The sequence below is a fragment of the Condylura cristata genome, unplaced genomic scaffold (genome assembly GCF_000260355.1).
Source record: "Condylura cristata isolate star-nosed mole 26May11 unplaced genomic scaffold, ConCri1.0 scaffold00022, whole genome shotgun sequence".
Classification (NCBI taxonomy): Eukaryota; Metazoa; Chordata; class Mammalia; order Eulipotyphla; family Talpidae; genus Condylura; species Condylura cristata.
The window spans coordinates 21107503-21125848 of NW_004567123.1; the positions used below are offsets into that span (position 1 = coordinate 21107503).

General features: G+C 52.0%; 1 protein-coding gene and 1 pseudogene across 4 annotated transcripts; one reads left to right on the plus strand and one right to left on the minus strand.

The window, feature by feature from the left end:
- Positions 1 to 10: 10 nt before the first annotated feature.
- LOC101630079 (chromosome unknown open reading frame, human C20orf96) lies at positions 11 to 14791 on the minus strand. 4 transcript variants are annotated; one of them, XM_004686986.2, is made up of 11 exons: positions 14652 to 14791; positions 14353 to 14401; positions 13671 to 13788; positions 11469 to 11569; positions 7933 to 8091; positions 5034 to 5133; positions 3794 to 3951; positions 3617 to 3718; positions 3373 to 3459; positions 2747 to 2865; positions 11 to 155 (listed from the first exon to the last, which is right to left on the minus strand). In XM_004686986.2, the coding sequence occupies exons 1-11, from the start codon at positions 14669 to 14671 to the stop codon at positions 95 to 97; spliced, it is 1074 nt and encodes a 357-aa protein (XP_004687043.1). In that variant the 5' UTR covers positions 14672 to 14791; the 3' UTR covers positions 11 to 94. The 4 variants fall into 4 exon arrangements, with proteins under 4 accessions (XP_004687043.1, XP_012583653.1, XP_012583654.1 ...); XM_012728198.1 differs by lacking the exon at positions 11 to 155 and adding an exon at positions 1952 to 2165; XM_012728199.1 differs by lacking the exons at positions 13671 to 13788; positions 14652 to 14791 and having other exon boundaries at positions 14353 to 14411.
- A 1942-nt stretch (positions 14792 to 16733) lies between these two features.
- LOC101628173 lies at positions 16734 to 17133 on the plus strand (annotated as a pseudogene).
- Positions 17134 to 18346: the final 1213 nt, after the last annotated feature.

Genomic DNA, 18346 nt, shown 5'->3' on the forward strand with positions numbered 1-18346 from the left:
CTGAGTGGAGAAGAGGCCTTGGAAGCACAGTATCCAGTTGGAGGCCGCTTGTGTGGCGCAGAGCTGGCGGGAGGGGAGGCCGCGGCCCCACCACCTAGAAGGGCAGCAGCTCTTCCACGGGGATGTTGAGGGTGACATCCATGTCGGGGGTGCACCTGGTAGGAAAGAGCAAAGAGAGAGGTAAGAGAGGCCAAGAGAGGGGTCCCCGAGTTGCAGATGGGGGGCACGGCCACAGTTTTGTCTGAGAACACAGTTACTTAGTTGAGGGGCCCATCCCAAACACAACCATGAACTCATGTCCAACTCTACGTGTGTGCATGAGCACACACACACACGTTAGGAAATGCAGAAGGGGGCCCTCCCTGGTGGCGCAGCGGGTTAAAGCGCAGCACTGCAAACTGGCCACAGCCGCTTCAGTAAGAGTTCGATCCCCAGCCAGGGAGGTGACCACATGGCACAGCAGACCTCTCCTGTCTCACCCGCTGCTCCTTGACAATATACTTTGTCAGTCGGCCTGTTCTGCTCCCCACTCTGCCTCTGGTGAACCCTCTCACTGGCCCTGCACCTCTGGCCTGTACCCCGGTTCTGTATGCATAAATAAATAAATTTTTAAAAAAGAAATGGAGAAGGGGTGGGTTTGGCGGGACTCATATCCCTTGCAGCGATCGGAGGTACACAGGGATGAGGGGTGGTTCAAGCAGGCTGCAGACCACAGGGGAGCACGCTCTCTGGAGGTGGGATGGCCGGTGTGGAAAGCTGGCTCTGTGTCACCAGGAGCACACGCCTTCTCTCCCAGCCCCGCTCCTTCACAGGCACCCACGTAAGGAGCACCCACCCACCTCAGGTGAGCCTCCATTTCCTCATCTGTCAAAGCAGGTGGTAACGCCAACCTCCGTCAGAGACAGGACGATAAAGAAGAGGGGCTGGCATGTCCCAAGTGCCCGCAGGCCTCGTTCCTCCCACACAAGTAGCTGCCCAACCCCGCGCACCTCACCCACTGCACCCCAAGAGGCTGCAGGTCATCTACCGTCCCGGGCCCAGTAACCTGCCAGTGACACTGAGTACGGAGGCGCCAGGCACCTGCAACTTTCAGCATGTGAGCAGAAAACAAAGAAGGGAATGAAGCCAGCGTGGCAAAAAGACGACTTCTACATCTAGAAGAGCCACTGGGTATTTCACTAAAGGAGACTTTTCTATAAATCTGAATTTCACAATCACGGGAAAAATGTGCCACTGTGCATTCCCCCCAGGACAGTGGAGCGCTCCTTCGAGGACGTGGTAGGTACTGTCTGTGGGCAGGAGCTTCCGTGGCATAATCTGAGCGCGCCCAGGCCCCAAAATAACCTATCAAATCACAACAAATAGGAAGATTTTACTTCCAGCTAACAGAGGAAACCTGGGCGGGCCGACACCCAAATTCCCACCTCCAGCCACGTGTCTCCTGAGACCTCACACGGGCACTCAAAGCCCACGTGGGGCTCCACGGGGAAGAAGCCGGAACCAGATTCAACGTCCAGCTGACTCCGGCTTGCTCGCACCTCTGTGTGCCCCCTCGCCCTGGTCCCAACTTACCGGATCTCGGGATTCACACCACCGCCCTCCCTGCGTCGGGTCAGGAACTCAGAGCTGTGCCCCTGGCTCCCCGGGCCCCACCGGGCCACAGCCCCGTTCTCCGGCCCCGCGCTCAGTTCTCAGAAGCCACCCTACCTGGAGACTCAAGCCACATTCTCCGTGGTCAGCTTTACCAGGATAAAAGTGAAGCTCTGGCCCACCTCCGCCCTGGGCTCCCAGTCCGTGTCAGCACATACAGAGCTGAGTCAGGAAGCAGGAGCATCGTCCTGACACCCCAGCATCCACCGGCCCCCAGCAGTGTGCCCCCACTCCAGCCCCCTTTGCCTAGTTAATGCCCACGCATCCTTCAGCTCTGTTCAAATGTCAGCTTCGCAGGGAAACTTCCCTGCACCTGTCGGGCTCCGGCTGGCCTGGCAGTTCTCCCCGGCCCAGCCGCCCTGTTCACAGCTCCTGCTGTGGTGGAGTCGCTTTCTCGTGCGGCTCAGCAGCAGTCAAGGTCTGGCCCAAGACGTGTCTCCACGGAGGTGAGAACAAGGGCTGCTGACAGCCACAGTGCTGGTGCCTCATGAGCACTTCATGGACCTGACAGTTTTCTTAGCAACAGGAGGAGGAAGAAGAGATGGGAGGAGGAGACAGACATACAGACAGAGACTAAGAAGAGGAAAAATTCACTCCTAGATGCCAGCATCTGCCCCCCACAGTCGTAATGCCAGGGTTGATCGTGCCAGCATGGAGAGGCTGGTCCACAGGTATCCCCAGGCCAGGATAGCCAGTGTCCTCCTAACCTCTGGGGGTAGGCGGAGAACTGGGCCGGCAGGAAGGAAGATCTCCCTTTGGGGAAGAAGCATGCTACACACCTCCTCTTCTTGCGGGGTTTCTCCCGGCCATTCAACCTTAACTCTGTCTTCCTAAACATACCAGGAGCTTGGGGGTGCACCCATGAGATTGAAATGTGGAATCTGGGAACCAGAAGCGTCCACCTTTGTGTATACCACTGTGCGCAGGCGGGGAGTGAAGGCCCAGAGAAGGGGAGCCTCACACCGGCACGTGGTAAGAGGCAGAGCTGGGCTGCAGGCCGGGCACGCTGCCGCCCTGCACAGGGTTCTGCCTGCCACACTCAGCTGCAAACTGAGAATGGACCAGATCATGGCTAGCGTGTGAGATGGTCACCTACTTGGGCCTCCGAAGCAGGACGTCCGCAAATAAGACCTCTCGGGGATCCAGGATCTGGGCATGGAGCTGTTTCACCTCCTTCCGTAATAAGGGTATTTCCGCTTCATACTGGCCAACAAACTGATGGAAGAGGCCCGGCAGGGGAGAGTGAGAAGCCAGAGGAAAGGGCAGAGAGAAAAGGGCAAAATGGACGAGGAAGAAAGACAGCTGGGGACATGGGTCTGGGCTCAGTCACCGGGGTGGGCAGGGAGGGCCCCCTCGTGCAGGGCAGGGGAGGCTCAAGTCAGTGACAGCCGACAGTGCCAGACACGGAGTGAGGGGGGTCGTGGAGAATGGACACAGGTTGCAAGGGGGTGGCAGAGCTTGGTGACAAGAGTTGGGGGGCGGGGTGGAGACGGATGGCCCTGAAGGTTGTGGGCTGATGAAAATGAATGTGAAGGGTGGTGACAGGCACGAGGCAGGGCCTACACCAGCACTCATCCCCTCCCGCGACGAATGGCGAGCAGCGACAGCACTGGCAAGGAGCAGGGCTCCCCGGGAGCTGGAGCCCTGCCACCAGGTTAGGGCCAGCCTGACGCCCCCCAGGTGCTGGGGCCCCGCCCACCCCCACCTTCCTTGCCCACTCACCTCTCTGAACTTTTCCAAGTATTTCCGCAACCGCTGAGTGTCGCGGGTCTTCTGCAGAAGTGTCTTCTCGTGGGGAGCCTGGGTTTTCTGTGGGGAAGAGGGGGGAGTGTCTGGTCCCCGGGCACCTCTTCCTGGACAGCCGAGCATGGAAACTGGTAGGGGTGCCGGGGGCCTGGAGGCAGAGGACGGGGAAGAAAGCAGGGTTGGGACACGCTGGGGTTCCCAACAGCAGTGGGTTACTCACCACCACCAGAGACATCAGAAGATTCTTCTGCTTCTCCTGTATCTGCTTGGACAAGTACGCCAGGACCGTGCTGCGCATCTCGTTAAGTTCGTCCAGCTCGTCCTGGGGGTGGCAGGAGCGTGTGGGCCTTCCGCCCTGTCACCACGTGGTCAGTGGGCAGGGCCAGGGTCCACCTACCTGCTGGCTGTCCTTCATCTGCTGCAGCTGGCGCATGAGGGTGGCGATCTGGACCGACGTGACAGGATACTCATGGTCCATGTATGTGCTCAAGAAGTTCACTTCCTCCTGGGTCTTCTGGATCTTGGCCTTCAGCTGCTCCAACTGCTGCTCCAGTTCTGGAGAGGTCAGAAGGGACAGGAGGTAGGTGCACCCTCATACACCCTCCAAGAGGTCTCCTCGGCCACTGGACTGGGGCCTGGGTGGTGTTCACACAAAGCTGGGAGGTGGCGAGAAGTTAAAGCGCCCAGGAAGCCGTCTCTCCACAGGAGAAGAGGCCACACTAGGGAAGGAGGCGTATTGGTGAAGACCCCTCAACTGGTTCTACCATCAACTTGCTGTGTGACCCTCAGTAAGCCTGTCCCCCTCTGGGTCCTCCCTGGTGGCACAACAGGCTAAAGCGCAGCACTGCAACCCAGCTGCAGCCACCTCAGTGCCAGTTCAATCCCCAGCCCAGGTGACCCATATAGCACAGCAGACCTCTCCTGACCCGCCCACTGCTCCCCTCAGCAGTGTACTTTGTCTATCTGCCTGTTCTGCTCCCCACTCTGTCTCTGGTGAGTCCTCTCACTGCCCCTGAGCCTCTGGCCTGTACCCCAGTTCTGTATGCACAAATAAACAAATCTTCAAAAAACAGACTGTCCCTTGCTGGACCTCAGTCTCCCTGCGCACACATTCCCAAAGCAGTGAATCCAGAGTGACGTCACATTGGTTCCAGAAGCTACAACCACAGAATGGCCTAGACAAAGCCGATCCTGCCACCCCCCATGGAGGAGATCCTCAACATCTGAGGTGCCTGACACGCCACCCCTTCACCAGGAAGACTCCAGACTGCTAAGTGGAAAGAAACCACAGGCTTGGTGGTATGAAAGGAGACCTGAGCCTCGGCCCAGCTACCAACTCCCAGAGGCACCATGGTGAAAAACCAAGGCAGTAGGAGGTAGGATTCTGGCTCCCGGCTAATAACCTTCAGCAGCCCCCCTTCAACTCTCTTGGCCTCAGTTTCCTCATGTGTAAAAAGGGAGAAGAGCCCCCTTCTCACAGGCAGCTGTAGTGACACATAAGCTCTGCATCCTGGCGACCCCAGCACCCTCCACCAAGGGAGATCAGGGGGTCTTGGAAGGTAGGTTCAAGTGGATGTCCGGCAGCTGGCCTCCCCGCAGGGCAAGCGGAGGACCGTGGTGTACCCGCCAGTGCTTACGGCTCACTCTGGATGCCGCCTTCTCCTCCCACTCCTGGAGCTCACACTTAAACTGCTGCAGCTTCTTCTTGTTGGAGTACTCCAAGATGTCGATGACGGTCTGTGGGAATGGCGTGCTCAGTCACCGACAGCCTGGTGCAGCCACCACAGTATAAGTTCTCGGGGACCCGCGGCCTGCAGTGGCCACTGGGCGCTCCTCAGGGGAGTCCCCAAACCTGGTGCTGGCCCCAGCCTGGTACCCTGAGCACAGGCTAGAAAACAGTCACCTACTGCCCCACCCGCCTCCAAACTTCCCCATTCCTACCACCCACCGCAGTCGAGGGCCCCTACTCACACAGAGCATCCAAAGGGCACCAGGTTGTGTGGACTTGACCCCCACCTAGCCCGCATAGCCACACCCTTCCCTCCACCTCCACTGCAATGTTCTTCAAGTTCTCATCTCTGCAGGAGCCGTGCCGAACTGGTCGCCTGCTGACTTATTCTGATCACGACAGTCATAATCATGTTTCCTTAAAATTCCAACTAGTCAGGCCCTCCCTGGTGGCGCAGCAGGTGAAAGCACAGCACTAAGAGGCTGGAGCCACTCGGCATGAGTTTGATCCCTGCCTGCCCGGGACGTGACCCCATGGCCCGGCAGACCTCTCCTGACCCGCCCGCTGCTCCCCTCAGCAGTGTACTTCAACGATCTGCTTGTTCTGTTCCCCACTCTGTCTCTGGTGAATCCTCTCACCGCCCCTGTACCTCTGGCCTGTACCCCAGTTCTGTATGCACAAAATAAATAAATAAATCTTAAAATTAAAAAAAAAATCCAACTAGCCACAACCCTCTCCTATTTAAAACCCTCCAAAGGCTCCCTTCTGTCTTGCAGATAGGTGAGAACGCCTAGCCTGGGCTGACAGGTCGGACATCATGTCTGACACATACATGAGCTTGGTTGGGGGAGGGGAGGTAGTGAGAAGATTCTCCAGAGACAGCATGGAGAACAGAGCAGGCAGACTGACCTATGTATATGGAGGATGACACAATTCAGTCCTTAACGGAGGCAGGACACAGAGTTACCAGCAATGTCGCTCCCCACCCAGGCACACACAGAGGAAAAGCTTGAGGATGCCCGGACACAGCAGCCTTGTCCTCCTCGGCCTGGCCTGGGCTACTTGCTTCTCTCTGATCCAGTCCTCACACTCAGCAAGGAATGGCCCCCTGGGTCAGCTGTTCTGTCACCTAGGCCCTGTGCACCCACTTCCTGTGCCTGGAACACTCACCTGCTTTCTACCAATTAACACCTACCTCTGAAGGTTTCAACCCAAACCCCAGAACTCCTTCCTAATACTTCCATGTCAGGGCTAGAGGGTCCCTCTACAAACCCCCCCACAAGTTCTCCCATTCCCCACGAGTCAACACAAAAGGCTTTCTAACTTCTGTGACCCCAATAAGAATGACATCTTAATGTACACAAGGCATCCAATTGGTCTGTTTCCCAAGAACCCTTAGAACACCCTCAGGATGAAGCAATAAATGTATGACTGGCCTGATGTGGGAAAGCCAGACAGTGACTTTGTCTAGGATTAGAGACTATCCTACTAGGTTTCCTGGGGCTGAATAAATCTCTATGTCCTGCCTCTGTTAAAGACTGAACTGTATCATCCTCCAAATACATATGTTGGAACCCTAGCCCCTAATGTCACCACCTTTAGAGGCATATCATGGGGGGAGGGGGGTAATTAAGGTAAAAGGTCAAAAGAATCAGGCCCTAAGCAGTAGGCCTAGAGTCCTTATAGAAAGAAAAAGACCTCAGCAATGTCACTCTCGCCCCAGGCACACACACAGAGAAAAAGCTAGAGAACGCCCAGACCCAGCAAGAAATCAGTGCTCTGCACCCCAGGGAGCGCCGCCTCTCCAGGCACCAACCTGCTGCACCTTGAGCTTGGACTTCCAGCTCCAGAGCATGAGGAAATAGCTTTATTTTGTTTAAACCGCCCCATCTGCGCTATTTTCGTATGGTAGCCCAAGCAGACTAAGTCACCAAGAAGTCTGAATTTTCCTAGTCTTCTCAAGGGCGTTGGGTGAGCTCAGGTCTCTCCTCCCTGGAAAGACTGCAGTCAGAGCGCAAGACACCCCCCCCCCTTCTACAGTGCAAGTTCTGAGGTCCCCTATGAACTTCCAGCACTCCCACTGCAGCTTCAAAAATGATTCCCCTTACCCAGCCTCCAGAGATCACTCCCTGGACCCAAAGTCACTCTTCACCTGCAGATAGCTAGGTGCCACCTCTGGGTGAGGCTTCCTGCCTGGCTGCATTTCTTCATATGTAAAATGAGACTAACAATGCCCACCCCGAGGGTTGCTGTGAGGACTGTAATGAATACAGAAAAGCAACAGTATTTTGGCATTAAGTATATGCTGGGGGGAGGGGGAAGGGTGGTTACTTTCTCTTGACCACCTTCATGGGGCAAAGGGAACCCCTGTGTAGGTGGCCACCCCATCCTGCAGAGCTCTGAGGTGAACTCAAATTCTCCCAGCTGGTAGGTGCTGGCTAGGGGGTGAGCGCCCATCTCAATCTGATTCTGATGCCCGGTGGGACAACTTCAAGCGGAGGGTGTCCCCGAGCACAGGAAGCCTTGTCCTGCTCAAGGCTGGAACTCCAGGCGTCTTGATTCAATCCCGGGGCCCTGGCCAGTGAGCCCGCCTGCCGAGCCCGCCAGACACATTCCAGCGGTCAGGTAACTCGCCCGCGTCCGAGAGCAGAGCGGCTGCAAGAGGAGATACTATTCCCCATCCCGCCACGCAGTGGCGGTGCCTCACGCGCCTCTCGGGCCGGGCCGGGTCGGACGCGCGGAGAGCGGGCGGGAGGGGGCGCCCCAGCGCTCAGGAGGGCGGAGGCCCGGCCGGCCGCGGGGCTCACCGACAGGGTCTCCTGCTGCTGCAGCGTGGTCCGCACGGTCCGGGCCGCGGCGTCCTCCAGGTCCCGGACGGCCCTCACCAGGCGCTGGTTGTGCTGGGTGAGGAACTTCTGGTGGTGGCACAGCTCCTGCAGTGCGCTCCGCCGGTTCTTGATCAACGCCTGCGGGCAGAGGAGGGCACGGCTCGGGCCCAGCCGCGGCCCCCGGGCGCTGGGGGGGCTCCGCCTCCCCTCCCCCACCCCTGCCCCTCGCGGCCGCCGCTGGGAACCGCGGCCCGAGCGGGGCGGGGCGCCCCATTGTGTGCGGGCCAAAGCACCCCCGCCCATTTCATCCGTTCTGAAGAGCCGGTTTCCCCCGTATTTTACACCTCCGGATGGGGGAACCACGTCTCAAAATTGGCAGCGTGTCCCTATCTAGTCGATGAATATTTTATTAGTGGACGAATAAAATGAAGGTCTTAGTAGCAATGGCTTTTTAGAATCGATGAGTGTAATGGTAGAAACAGCAAAAGAAAAGCCCCAGGGGGCTAAGGAGGTGGCGGAGGTGACAGGCCACCTCTGCGGAGCGGCAGGGCGCAGAGTGAGTGATAAGCTCCACCATTGGGGCAGGTGAGCTGAGCTCGCTCTCATTTCGTATAACACCCCCGTGAAACAGTAAGGGCCTGGGGGGGGGGACGGTCAATGTTTGCCAAAGGTCACCCCCAGAAAGTACCTGAAATCCCAGTAACAACTGCGCCCACACTGTGTCTCCCTGGCCTCAGGACACAGGTTATCCTTCGTCCTCTCATTGCCTAGGTTTACAGCGAACTTTATTTTACTCATTAGTGAAAGCTCAGAGAGGTGAAGTGACTCAGTCTCACAGTCAAAACGGGATGCCACAGGAACTGGAAAGGCCGACTTCTGACCCGTGTCTTTCTGCTGAGGGGAGCTGCGTGCTCAGACAAGGAACCAGTGGGCTGAAAACTGCAAGGTGTGACTGAACCTCCTAGCCATTAAGACTTGGATTTTAGACCTCACCACCACACCTTGGTTCAAATCCCAGCTCTGGCACTTGGCCCCTGGGGGAACCTGGCAAGTTAGTCTGCCTGGCTACCCGCACCGGAAATGTCAGGAAACTCCACCTGCTTCGCAGACCTGCTGTAAGAAGTGAGGCAGGTAATGTTCCCCATGGAGCCACTCTCTTCTTGTCTGTCTCCCCCAAGGCCATGTCCACACTGCAGCCAGGGTGGGTCCGGGCTGCACCTCTGCACCCAGGACAGTGCCGGGGCTCCAGAGCTACTGGCTGAACAAACGGGTGAGTATTCTTTGGGGTTTATAAAAATTCGTTGATTACATGTTTCCCCACTAAAGTGTGAGCTCCACGCAGCACAAACTCTGGGTGCTGGTTCAAAGCTGTGTCCCCAACACCCAACACCCAGCATGGTGCCTGGCACACTGTAGTGCTGTCAGATGGGGTGAGTCAGCGTCCTGAGGATGAGGGGAAGAGCCTGGATCCTACCCCATCTCCAAAAACACACCAGCTAAGTCATTTCCTCTCACTTCCTGTTTCCACCTTGCCCCAGAGTCCATTCACAAAGCATTGGCAGCCCAAGGATTCTGGCAAAAACCTACGTTGGATCACATACCTACTCACCCCAGGCTCCTCCACGGTCCTCCTGTCCAACTCAAAAGCACTCAAAGCACAAAGCCTAATCCAGACTGCAGCTCCACAGACAGGCTACTCCTTTTACTCCCTCACGCTTCACCAACTTTCTCATCACCTACCCCAGTCACACTGACCTCAGGACCTTTGCACTGGCAGTCCTCTACCTCTTTCCGATTATCAGCCCTTCAGTGGTCTTCTCTGACCACCCTGTCTGAAAGTCACAACCGCTCCCTCCTCTGTGCCTCGGCCCCCAATCTAGTCCTTATACATCATCGTAACTCCTGGCATTGCCACACGGATATTTGTCTGTCTCGCATATGGCCTCTCTCCCAGTAAAACATGAGCTCCCAGAGTGAGAGACCACATCACTGAACACCACACTTAGAACACGGCCTGGCACATAGTAAGCACTCAGGAACTATTTGTGACTCAGTGAATCAATGATGACAAGAGATGCTATCAGGAAGCGGTTAGAGGACAGGTTTTAGAGCCAAATCACCCAAGTCCACTTTTTTTTTTTAAAAAAAAGATTTATTTGGCCCTCCCTGGTGGTGCAGCGGGTTAAAGAACAGCACTGAGAGGCTAAAGCCACTTCTGCATGAGTTGGATTCCCGCCTGCCCCGGAGGTGACCACATGGCGCGGCAGACCTCTCCTGACCCGCCCGCTGCTCCCCTCGGCAGTGTACTTCGTCAATCTGCCTGTTCTGCTCCCCACTCTGTCTCTGGTGAAGCCTCTTGCCACCCCTGAGCCTCTGGCCTGTACCCCAGTTCTGTATGAACAAATAAATAAATCTTTTTAAAATAATAAATTAATTTTAAAAATTAAAAAAAATTATTTATTTACACATACAAGAGCTGGGATATAGTCTAGAGACATGGGGTGGGGGGCAGGGACAGTGAGAGGATTCTCCAGAGACAGAGTGGAGAACAGAGCAGGCAGACTGCCCGATGTACACTGTGGAGGGGAGCAGCGGGCAAGACAGGAGAAGTCTGCCTCGCCATGTGGGTCAGCTCCCTGGCCAGGAGTGCTAGTGGCTGTAGGCAGCTTCATAGTGCTGTGCTTTAACCCCTTGAGCCACCAGAGAAGCCCCAAAAGTTCATGTTTTATATTGAACAAGAATACCTAAATCCTTCTAAAGTCAGGATAAAAATAACATCAGAAATATGAGTTTCTCTATGAAGAACGCTAAGCTGTGTCTAGATCATTTTTGTAAAATTAAAGGTTAAAGGGGAAAAATGGCTTCAAAGCAAATATATTTTCCCCTATTTCTTTACATAGTAGTCATTGTTCATTGTGCTATTAAAGACTTCCTTGAGAAGTCAAGAATTATTCTGTATTTCTATGTAGTATTTATAGTGTTCAGTATTTTACTTTCTGCTATGGAAGCTCAAGACCTCTCTCCTTTTAATCATTTCAAATACTCTGAAACTTTCACACCATAACAGAACCATACAAACAATGAATGGTGAGAAAATTAATTTTCTAAAATTGTACCAAATGGTATGAAAAACTAACAGTAAGCCTCTAATAAGCCCTGCTTCAAGATGCACTCTATTCCATGAAAGGTTAATTTACTGGAAATTTTAAAATGAATAAGCCACTACATTGTGTTTCTAATGCAGTGAGATAAAAGTGATTCTGATCATTTTTCTTAGTCTTAACTGTAACAGCAAACACTTTGCTTAAACTGGAGCTGAACCCTGGCACTGACCACTTTCTGGTGTGGACAAGGCACGAGGCACGTTGTTTATCTCCCTGCACCTCAGTGTCCCTAGCTGTAAAATAGAGGTGATGATGAGCGTGCCAGCACACTGCTGCCTGGAGGCAGGAGGAAACAAAGAAGTCAGGCACCCCCATCCCCACCCGGAGTCTGTGGAAAGCTGCTTCTCCTACCCGCATGAGCCGGGCTCTGGCCTGTGTCTCCGCAGGGTCCACCTTTCCTCGTGAATACCTCTGTTGGTTCGGCCTCGGCAAGGCGGGCATGGAGTGCAAGGCTAGAGCACAGGGAAGGACAGGGAGAGGGCAAGAGCTGTGGTAAGCCTGGAATCGGGTCGCAGGCCACCCACTCTTGGCCTCTCCTATCACACTGAGCGGAGGGTGACACGCACATCCATTATCACTAAGCTCCCAGGCTCCACTCTGGGCCTGTATGAGGGACTGAGAAGCTCCAGGGGAAGCAGGGGCTATGGGAATGAGCAGAGACGAGGAAAAGGGGAGCACAGCCCGGCACCACCCCCCCAGTCCCCCATCTCCTCCATAGTCAGGAACATCCATAGTTCTTGTCGTGCCAGTGGCTGATGCAGCATGGAACAGCAAGACTAGAGTATGGTAGGCCTGAATTCAGACCCTGCTCTCCCACCCACCTGATTGGTGGCCAGGGCAGGCGGGACAGGGCTCAAGAACAAGAGCTATGAGCCAGATAGGCAGGGTCTGAATCCAGGCTCTACCTTCTACTAGCTGGGTAAGCATGGCAGGTCACATGACCTTAAAAGCTGTGATCCTGCCAGAAATGGGGGTGATGGAAATAATTCTGTCAAGATAAGGTGTCTGGATAGTATATTCGCAGAAATCTTGCATCTTCTCAGCCTGTCCTGCACGCACCTAAGAACAAATCACCAAAAAGCTGCAGCTAACTAAGCTCCTAACAACAGCAACCCAGCTTACTTCAGGAAAAAATATTATTTCTTTAATGGATTTATTTCCTCGACGCTGAGAAATTTTTGTGTTAAGTGTTGAGGTGAAGAAGTAAATTAGAGGCCTCCCTGGTGGCACAGGGGTTAAAGTACAGCTCTATGAAGCTGTCGGCAGCCACTGCAGCACCAGTTCAATCCCTGACCAAGGAGGTGACCCACATGGCACAGCAGACCGCTCCTGACCTGCCTGCTGCTCCCCTCAGCAGTGTATTTCTTTCGATCTGCCTGTTCTGCCCCCCACTCTGTCTCTAGTGAAGCCTCTCAACCCCCACCCTTGCACCTCTGGTCTGTACCCTAGTTCTTGTATGCACAAATAAATAAATCTTTAAAAAAAGAAAAGGAGTAAATTAAAATAATTCTAGATTCAATTTATGAATGACCTGTATCTATCTGTTATTAAATTATATTACAGAGAGTTAGTAGATTAATGTGTAGTTTTACCTTTTAATGTGTAAATGAGATTTTTATGTAGCTTTAATTCAAAACATTTAAGACACTCATTAAATTTGTGTATAAATTACTGAAATTTTTAAGAGAACGTAAGACTAACCCATATTTAGAAGTTTATTCATTAGATGTACAAAAATCATTTAACTACCCAATAGATTTTGTTAATCAGACAATTGTTTGCTAATTAAATTGAGGGCTTACCAGGGGTTAAGTCTCAGTACTATGAAGCTATCAGCAGCCACAGCAGCAAGAGTTCAATCGCCAGCCAGCAAGCTGACCCACATGGCCCAATAGACCTCTCTTGTCTCACCCGCTGCTCCCCTCAGCAGTGTACTTCAGTGGCTCTGCCTGTTCTGCTCCCCACTGTCTCCCTGGTGAATCCTCTCAGCCCTGCACCTCTGGTCTGCACCCCAGCTCTTGTATGTATAAATAAATACATCTTTTAAAAAAAAAAAACCATAGTTTGTTTAGCCAGTCACCATTAAAGGACATCTGGATCATTTCCAGTCTAAAGGCATTATAAATAAGGCTGCTGTGAACATTTTTTATGTGACTCTAAGTTTGTTTATTTATTTATTTATGCATAGAAGAACTGCAGTACAGGTCAGAGGTGCCAGGGAGCAAGAGGATTCACCAGGGACAGAGTGGGGAGCAGAACAGGTAGACTGAGTGAAATACAGTGCTGACTATTAAGCAGAGGACTTCGAGGTCTTATGAAATGTCTGTACTACAGGTTGAAGAAGCCTGATGCCTGGACCCCTGAATGGTCACATGGAAAAGATGACCGACTCTCGGCAAATCCACCAATGTACTCTGATAGAAGTGAGAAATAAACTTGTGTATTAACACTTGAAAGCTGGGAGTTGTTTTAGTGGTTAGCCTTCCCTCAAATAAATGGATAATCGATCTTGACCCCAACCCCATCTCCAGTTCCCCCAATGCCTCTGCCCACCTGGCTGAACATTTGTCAAAGTCTTCATTTTGCTCCTCTTGTGGCTGTTGGCTTGTTGGACTGGAGGAAGAGCAGATGGCTTGGTTTTCTGCTTGGACCGCTGCCACTGAGCATAGGCCTAACAGGCATAATACAATCGGTCACATAGTTGATGGGTTCAAATCCTGCAGGCCTCAGCTTCACCCCTACAGGAATCACTAACCTTGAGCAAGTTCACAAATACCTCTCTGAGGCTCAATTTTCTCTTCTTTAAACTGGATCTAATAATAAAACCTATTGCATGGGTTGGTGCAAGAATCCCCAGACAGTTATTTGTAAAGCATGTAACAGGTGCTCCATAAATGTTAGCTATCACTTTATCAGCCAGTCAGAGTTAACGGAACACGTGCAGGCCCTGAGATGTTAAGAACTGAGAGAAAAAGCAAGCATGGGAAAGACCCCATAGGAAACGAGAGCAGCAGAGACATGTAAGAAGGTAGTCTAACATACGTTTATATTCTGAAAAAGCTAGGAGGAAACTGCCGTCCAAAAGCATGCATATTGCAGCATATGCACGTCACAGCTGGGTGTGAAATTCAGGTGTCCAGGTTCTTATCAGCCAGGGCAATCCTGAGCGTGGGGGCTTGACACAAGAGGACAAAGATACCAAGCCCCCGTGTTCTCCCTACCCCTTCTGACTCACCAGACTCTGGAACTTGTGGTTTGCCGAGCGAATGCTATAGTGGCTGGGCCTGGAAGAAAAGAAGGTCCATGACCCCCAACCCCATGGGGGACCACAAGCAACAATCGTGAAACAGACGTGGGGTCTCCAAACCAAACCCGCAGTTTCCCAAGTGGGAGGACAGAGCAGTAACGTGAGGGGGGCGGGGCTGGCGGGGCGGGGCCAAAGACCGCGGGAAGACCTCGCGGCTGGGACGGGGGGGGGCGCACGCATGCGCACTCCTGAACCCGCCCCGCCCCACCCCGCCACCTTTTACCTACTTCTGAACGGCCTGCGCCATTGGACAAAAGGGAAGACGAGGCGTGAGTCCGTAGGACCCTGGTCTCTTGGATGCCTACTAATTCGGCTGCTACGATTTCCTTCTCCCAGCACTTATCCCGCGGTCCCCTAGGCCACTCGAACTGCCCAGAAACTGGACGGTTTCTTGCCAATCTCGGTCTCCAAGGAAACGGACGCGGACTACCGAGTGCCTAGAGGGACGAATCTCGCTCAAGAAAATGTAGCTCTCCCCACGTGCTATTCAACTTGGATTCGAATACACTTGATCTTGCCCCGCCCCTAAACTAGAGAATTACGTCATATTTTTCCACTCTGCAAACCTCCCATCACTTTGTTCTCCCTGGTCATTCATTGCTAGAGACTTTGCCTGCTGTCCCACTGAGAAAACCGTTGGGACAGTGAACTCACAAGTTCGCATCACCTCATTTCTATAGATAACACAGCATACGTATATTCCTCCCGTGACTATGTATAAACTGCCTAAGACCGACAGCATACGTATATTCCTCCCATGACTATGTATAAACTGCCTAAGACCGACTCCAGAAGCGATGCTCTGAGTCCTACCCCATTCCTCTCTGCCTAATCACTCTGGCTTTCCCTCTCCATCTAAATGGCCCTTGTTGATGCCCCAGTGACCTCTAGTTTGTTAAACCCCACTCACTTCTTACTCGATCCATTTCCACCTTGGATTATTTCTCCTTGAAATACTTTCTAAATTCGGGTCCTCCCTAGTGGTTCAATGGGTTGAAGGGAAGCACTAGGAAGCTAGCTGCAGAGATTCGCCACCGGTTTGATCCCCGGCCAGGGAGCTGACCCACACTGCGCGGCAGACCTCTCCTGTTTAGCCTGCTGCTCGCCTCAACAGTGTACTTCATCCATCTGCCTATTCTGTTCCCCACTCTGTCTCTGGTGAATCCTCTCTCACTTCCCCTGCACCTCTGGCCTGTAACCAAAAAAAAAAGAAGAAGAAGAAGAAGAAGAAAAATAAATACTTTTTAAACTAGATGTACAGGAAACTACTCTTGAGTTGCTTCCTACCTCTTTTTCAGCCTCCTTTGCTGGTTCCTCTTGTCCCTGGTATTAGAGTCCCTTCCCCTTAGACCCAGTCATCTCTTACTTCTGTCTGCTCTCACTCCTTTGGTGCTTCCCATTTCTTGACTTCAGATGTCATCGCTACCCAGATGCCTCCCTGACTCACGACTCCAACTTCTCCCAGCAATATGCCTCTAAAATCCATATGCCTATTCAAAATCTCCACTGGAGTGCCTTAGAGTAAACTCTACCATACAAACTTTCCCCAGAAATATTTTGCCCCAACAAGAATGGCAACTCTCTTCCTGGAGGCACCCTTGACTCAGGATTCATCTCTCTCATCCCACATCCAGCTCTGTCAGCAATACCTTCAAAATATATCTTGGACCACTTACTAGTACCACTAGTACCGCACTCACACAAACCCCTCTTTCCTCTCACAGCTGGACTACAGTACAAGCTCCCACATTTGCCCCTCTCCAGTTCTCTCCACACTCCAGACTTGTGAGATAAAGCAAAGTTTTTTTTTAAGATTTATTTATTTGTGCATACAGAACTGGGGTACAGACCAGAGGCTCAGGGGCGGTGAGAGGCTTCACCAGAGACAGAGCGGGGAGCAGAACAGGCAGATCAATGAAGTACACTGCTGAGGGGAGCAGCAGGCAGGTCAGGAGAGGTCTGCTGCGCCATGTGGGTCAGCTCCTGGGCAGGAGGAATCGAATTCTCACTGAAGCAGCTGTGGCCAGCTTGCAGTGCTGCGTCCTAACAGGACCATAGCGCCACCAGGGAGGGCCAAAGCAAAGACTTTAAAGTGTATTGCAATTTAAAAAAGAACTTGACGGGAGCAGGTCATTTGAAATTACCTAAACTTCATTAGGGAACAAAGAATGTTACTACAGAACCCTAGACCAGAGCTCCTAAATTGTTCCCCTCTTAACAATCTTAGAGCTCTTTCCCTGCCACCGCCGGGTCACATGGAAGCTGAGGCTCTGGTGCATTCAAGATTCATTCGGCTCCACCCTGTAACCCACCGCCATGGCCGAGGAAGTCATTGCTGCTGGAGGTGTAATGGACGTTAATAATGCTTTGCAAGAGGTGCTGAAGACCACCCTCGTTCATGATGGCCTAGCACGCGGAATTCTGGAAGCTGCCAAAGCCTTAGATAAGCGCCAAGCCCATCTTTGTGTGCTGGCATCCAACTCTGATGAGCCCACGTATGTCAAGGTAGTGGAGGCGCTCTGTGCTGAACACCAAATCAAACTGATTAAGGTTGATGACAACAAAAAACTTGGAGAATGGGTGGGCCTTTGTAAAGTTGACAGAGAGAGGAAGTCCGATAAACTGGTTGGTTGCAGTTGTATGGTAGTTAAGGACTATGACAAAGAGTCTCAGGCCAAGGATGTCATCAACAAATACAAATTCAAATGAAGAAATGAGCAAATCAAAAAACTGGCTAATTAAAAAAAAATCCTAGGAGTATGATTTAGTTGCATTGTATTTCTTTAGAACATTTAGTGGTCCAAAATATCTAATGGGGGCAGCATCCTTAGGAGCGCAGGTGTTAAAGTCTCAACGCTATCAAGTTAGCACCAACCACTGCAGCACGTGTTCAACCCCTGTCCAGGGAGCTGACCCTCATGGTGCTGCAGACCTCTCCTGTCTCACCCACTGCTCCCTTCAGCAGTTTATTTTAGTAGATCCACCTGTTCAGCTTCCCACTGTCTCTGGTGACTCCTCTCACCCCCTGTACCTCTGGCCTACACCCCAATTTTTGAATGCATAAATAAATAAAAATAAAGCTTATATTATTATATTTTATTATATATATAATAAAATGGAATGATCTGTATGGGAAGTCAGAGGTATCTGAGATGTCACCCTCTCATAATAGTTGACACCTCATTTCTATACATGGAACGGTGCCCATTCCCTTTCTTGGCTATGGCCACTTAAAAAAACTTAATGCACAGATTATTTCCTCACCTCAAGATTGGAGGTTGCACATATAAGTACCCCCTGTAATATGTCTTGTGATTCCAGATGGTACCTACTGATAGGGATGCTTCATCATCAAAAGGTGAAGTGCTACTCCCAGAAGTATATGAAAGAATAAGTAAAGTGGTTTGGTTGGGGCTGCCTCATGGCGCAAGGGGTTAAGGCACAGCCAGGGAGCTGACCCACAAAGTTCAGCAGACCTCTCCTTCCTCACTCACTCCTCCCCCTCAGCAGTGTATTTCTGTCAATCTTCCTGTTCTGTTCCTCACTCAGTCTCTGGTAAATTCTCTCACTGCCCCTGCACCTCTGGCCTGTATCCCAGTTCTGTGGGATATTCCATGCATAAATGAATAAATCTTTAAAAATAACTAAATAATAAAAAAAAATTAAATAAGTGGTTTGGCTGTTTGGAGTTTTCTCAAACTGCTAAAAATGGAGCGTCCATATGACCCAGCAATCCCACTCCTATGTAGCTACCCAAAAGATACAAAAACACTGATTCAAAAGGACACCTACACCCCCATGTTTATTGCTGCTTTATTTACAATTGCAAAGACATGGAAACAACCTAAATGCCCAAAAGTAGATAACTGGATTAAAAAGATGTGGTACATACACACAATGGAATATCACTCCACAATCAAAA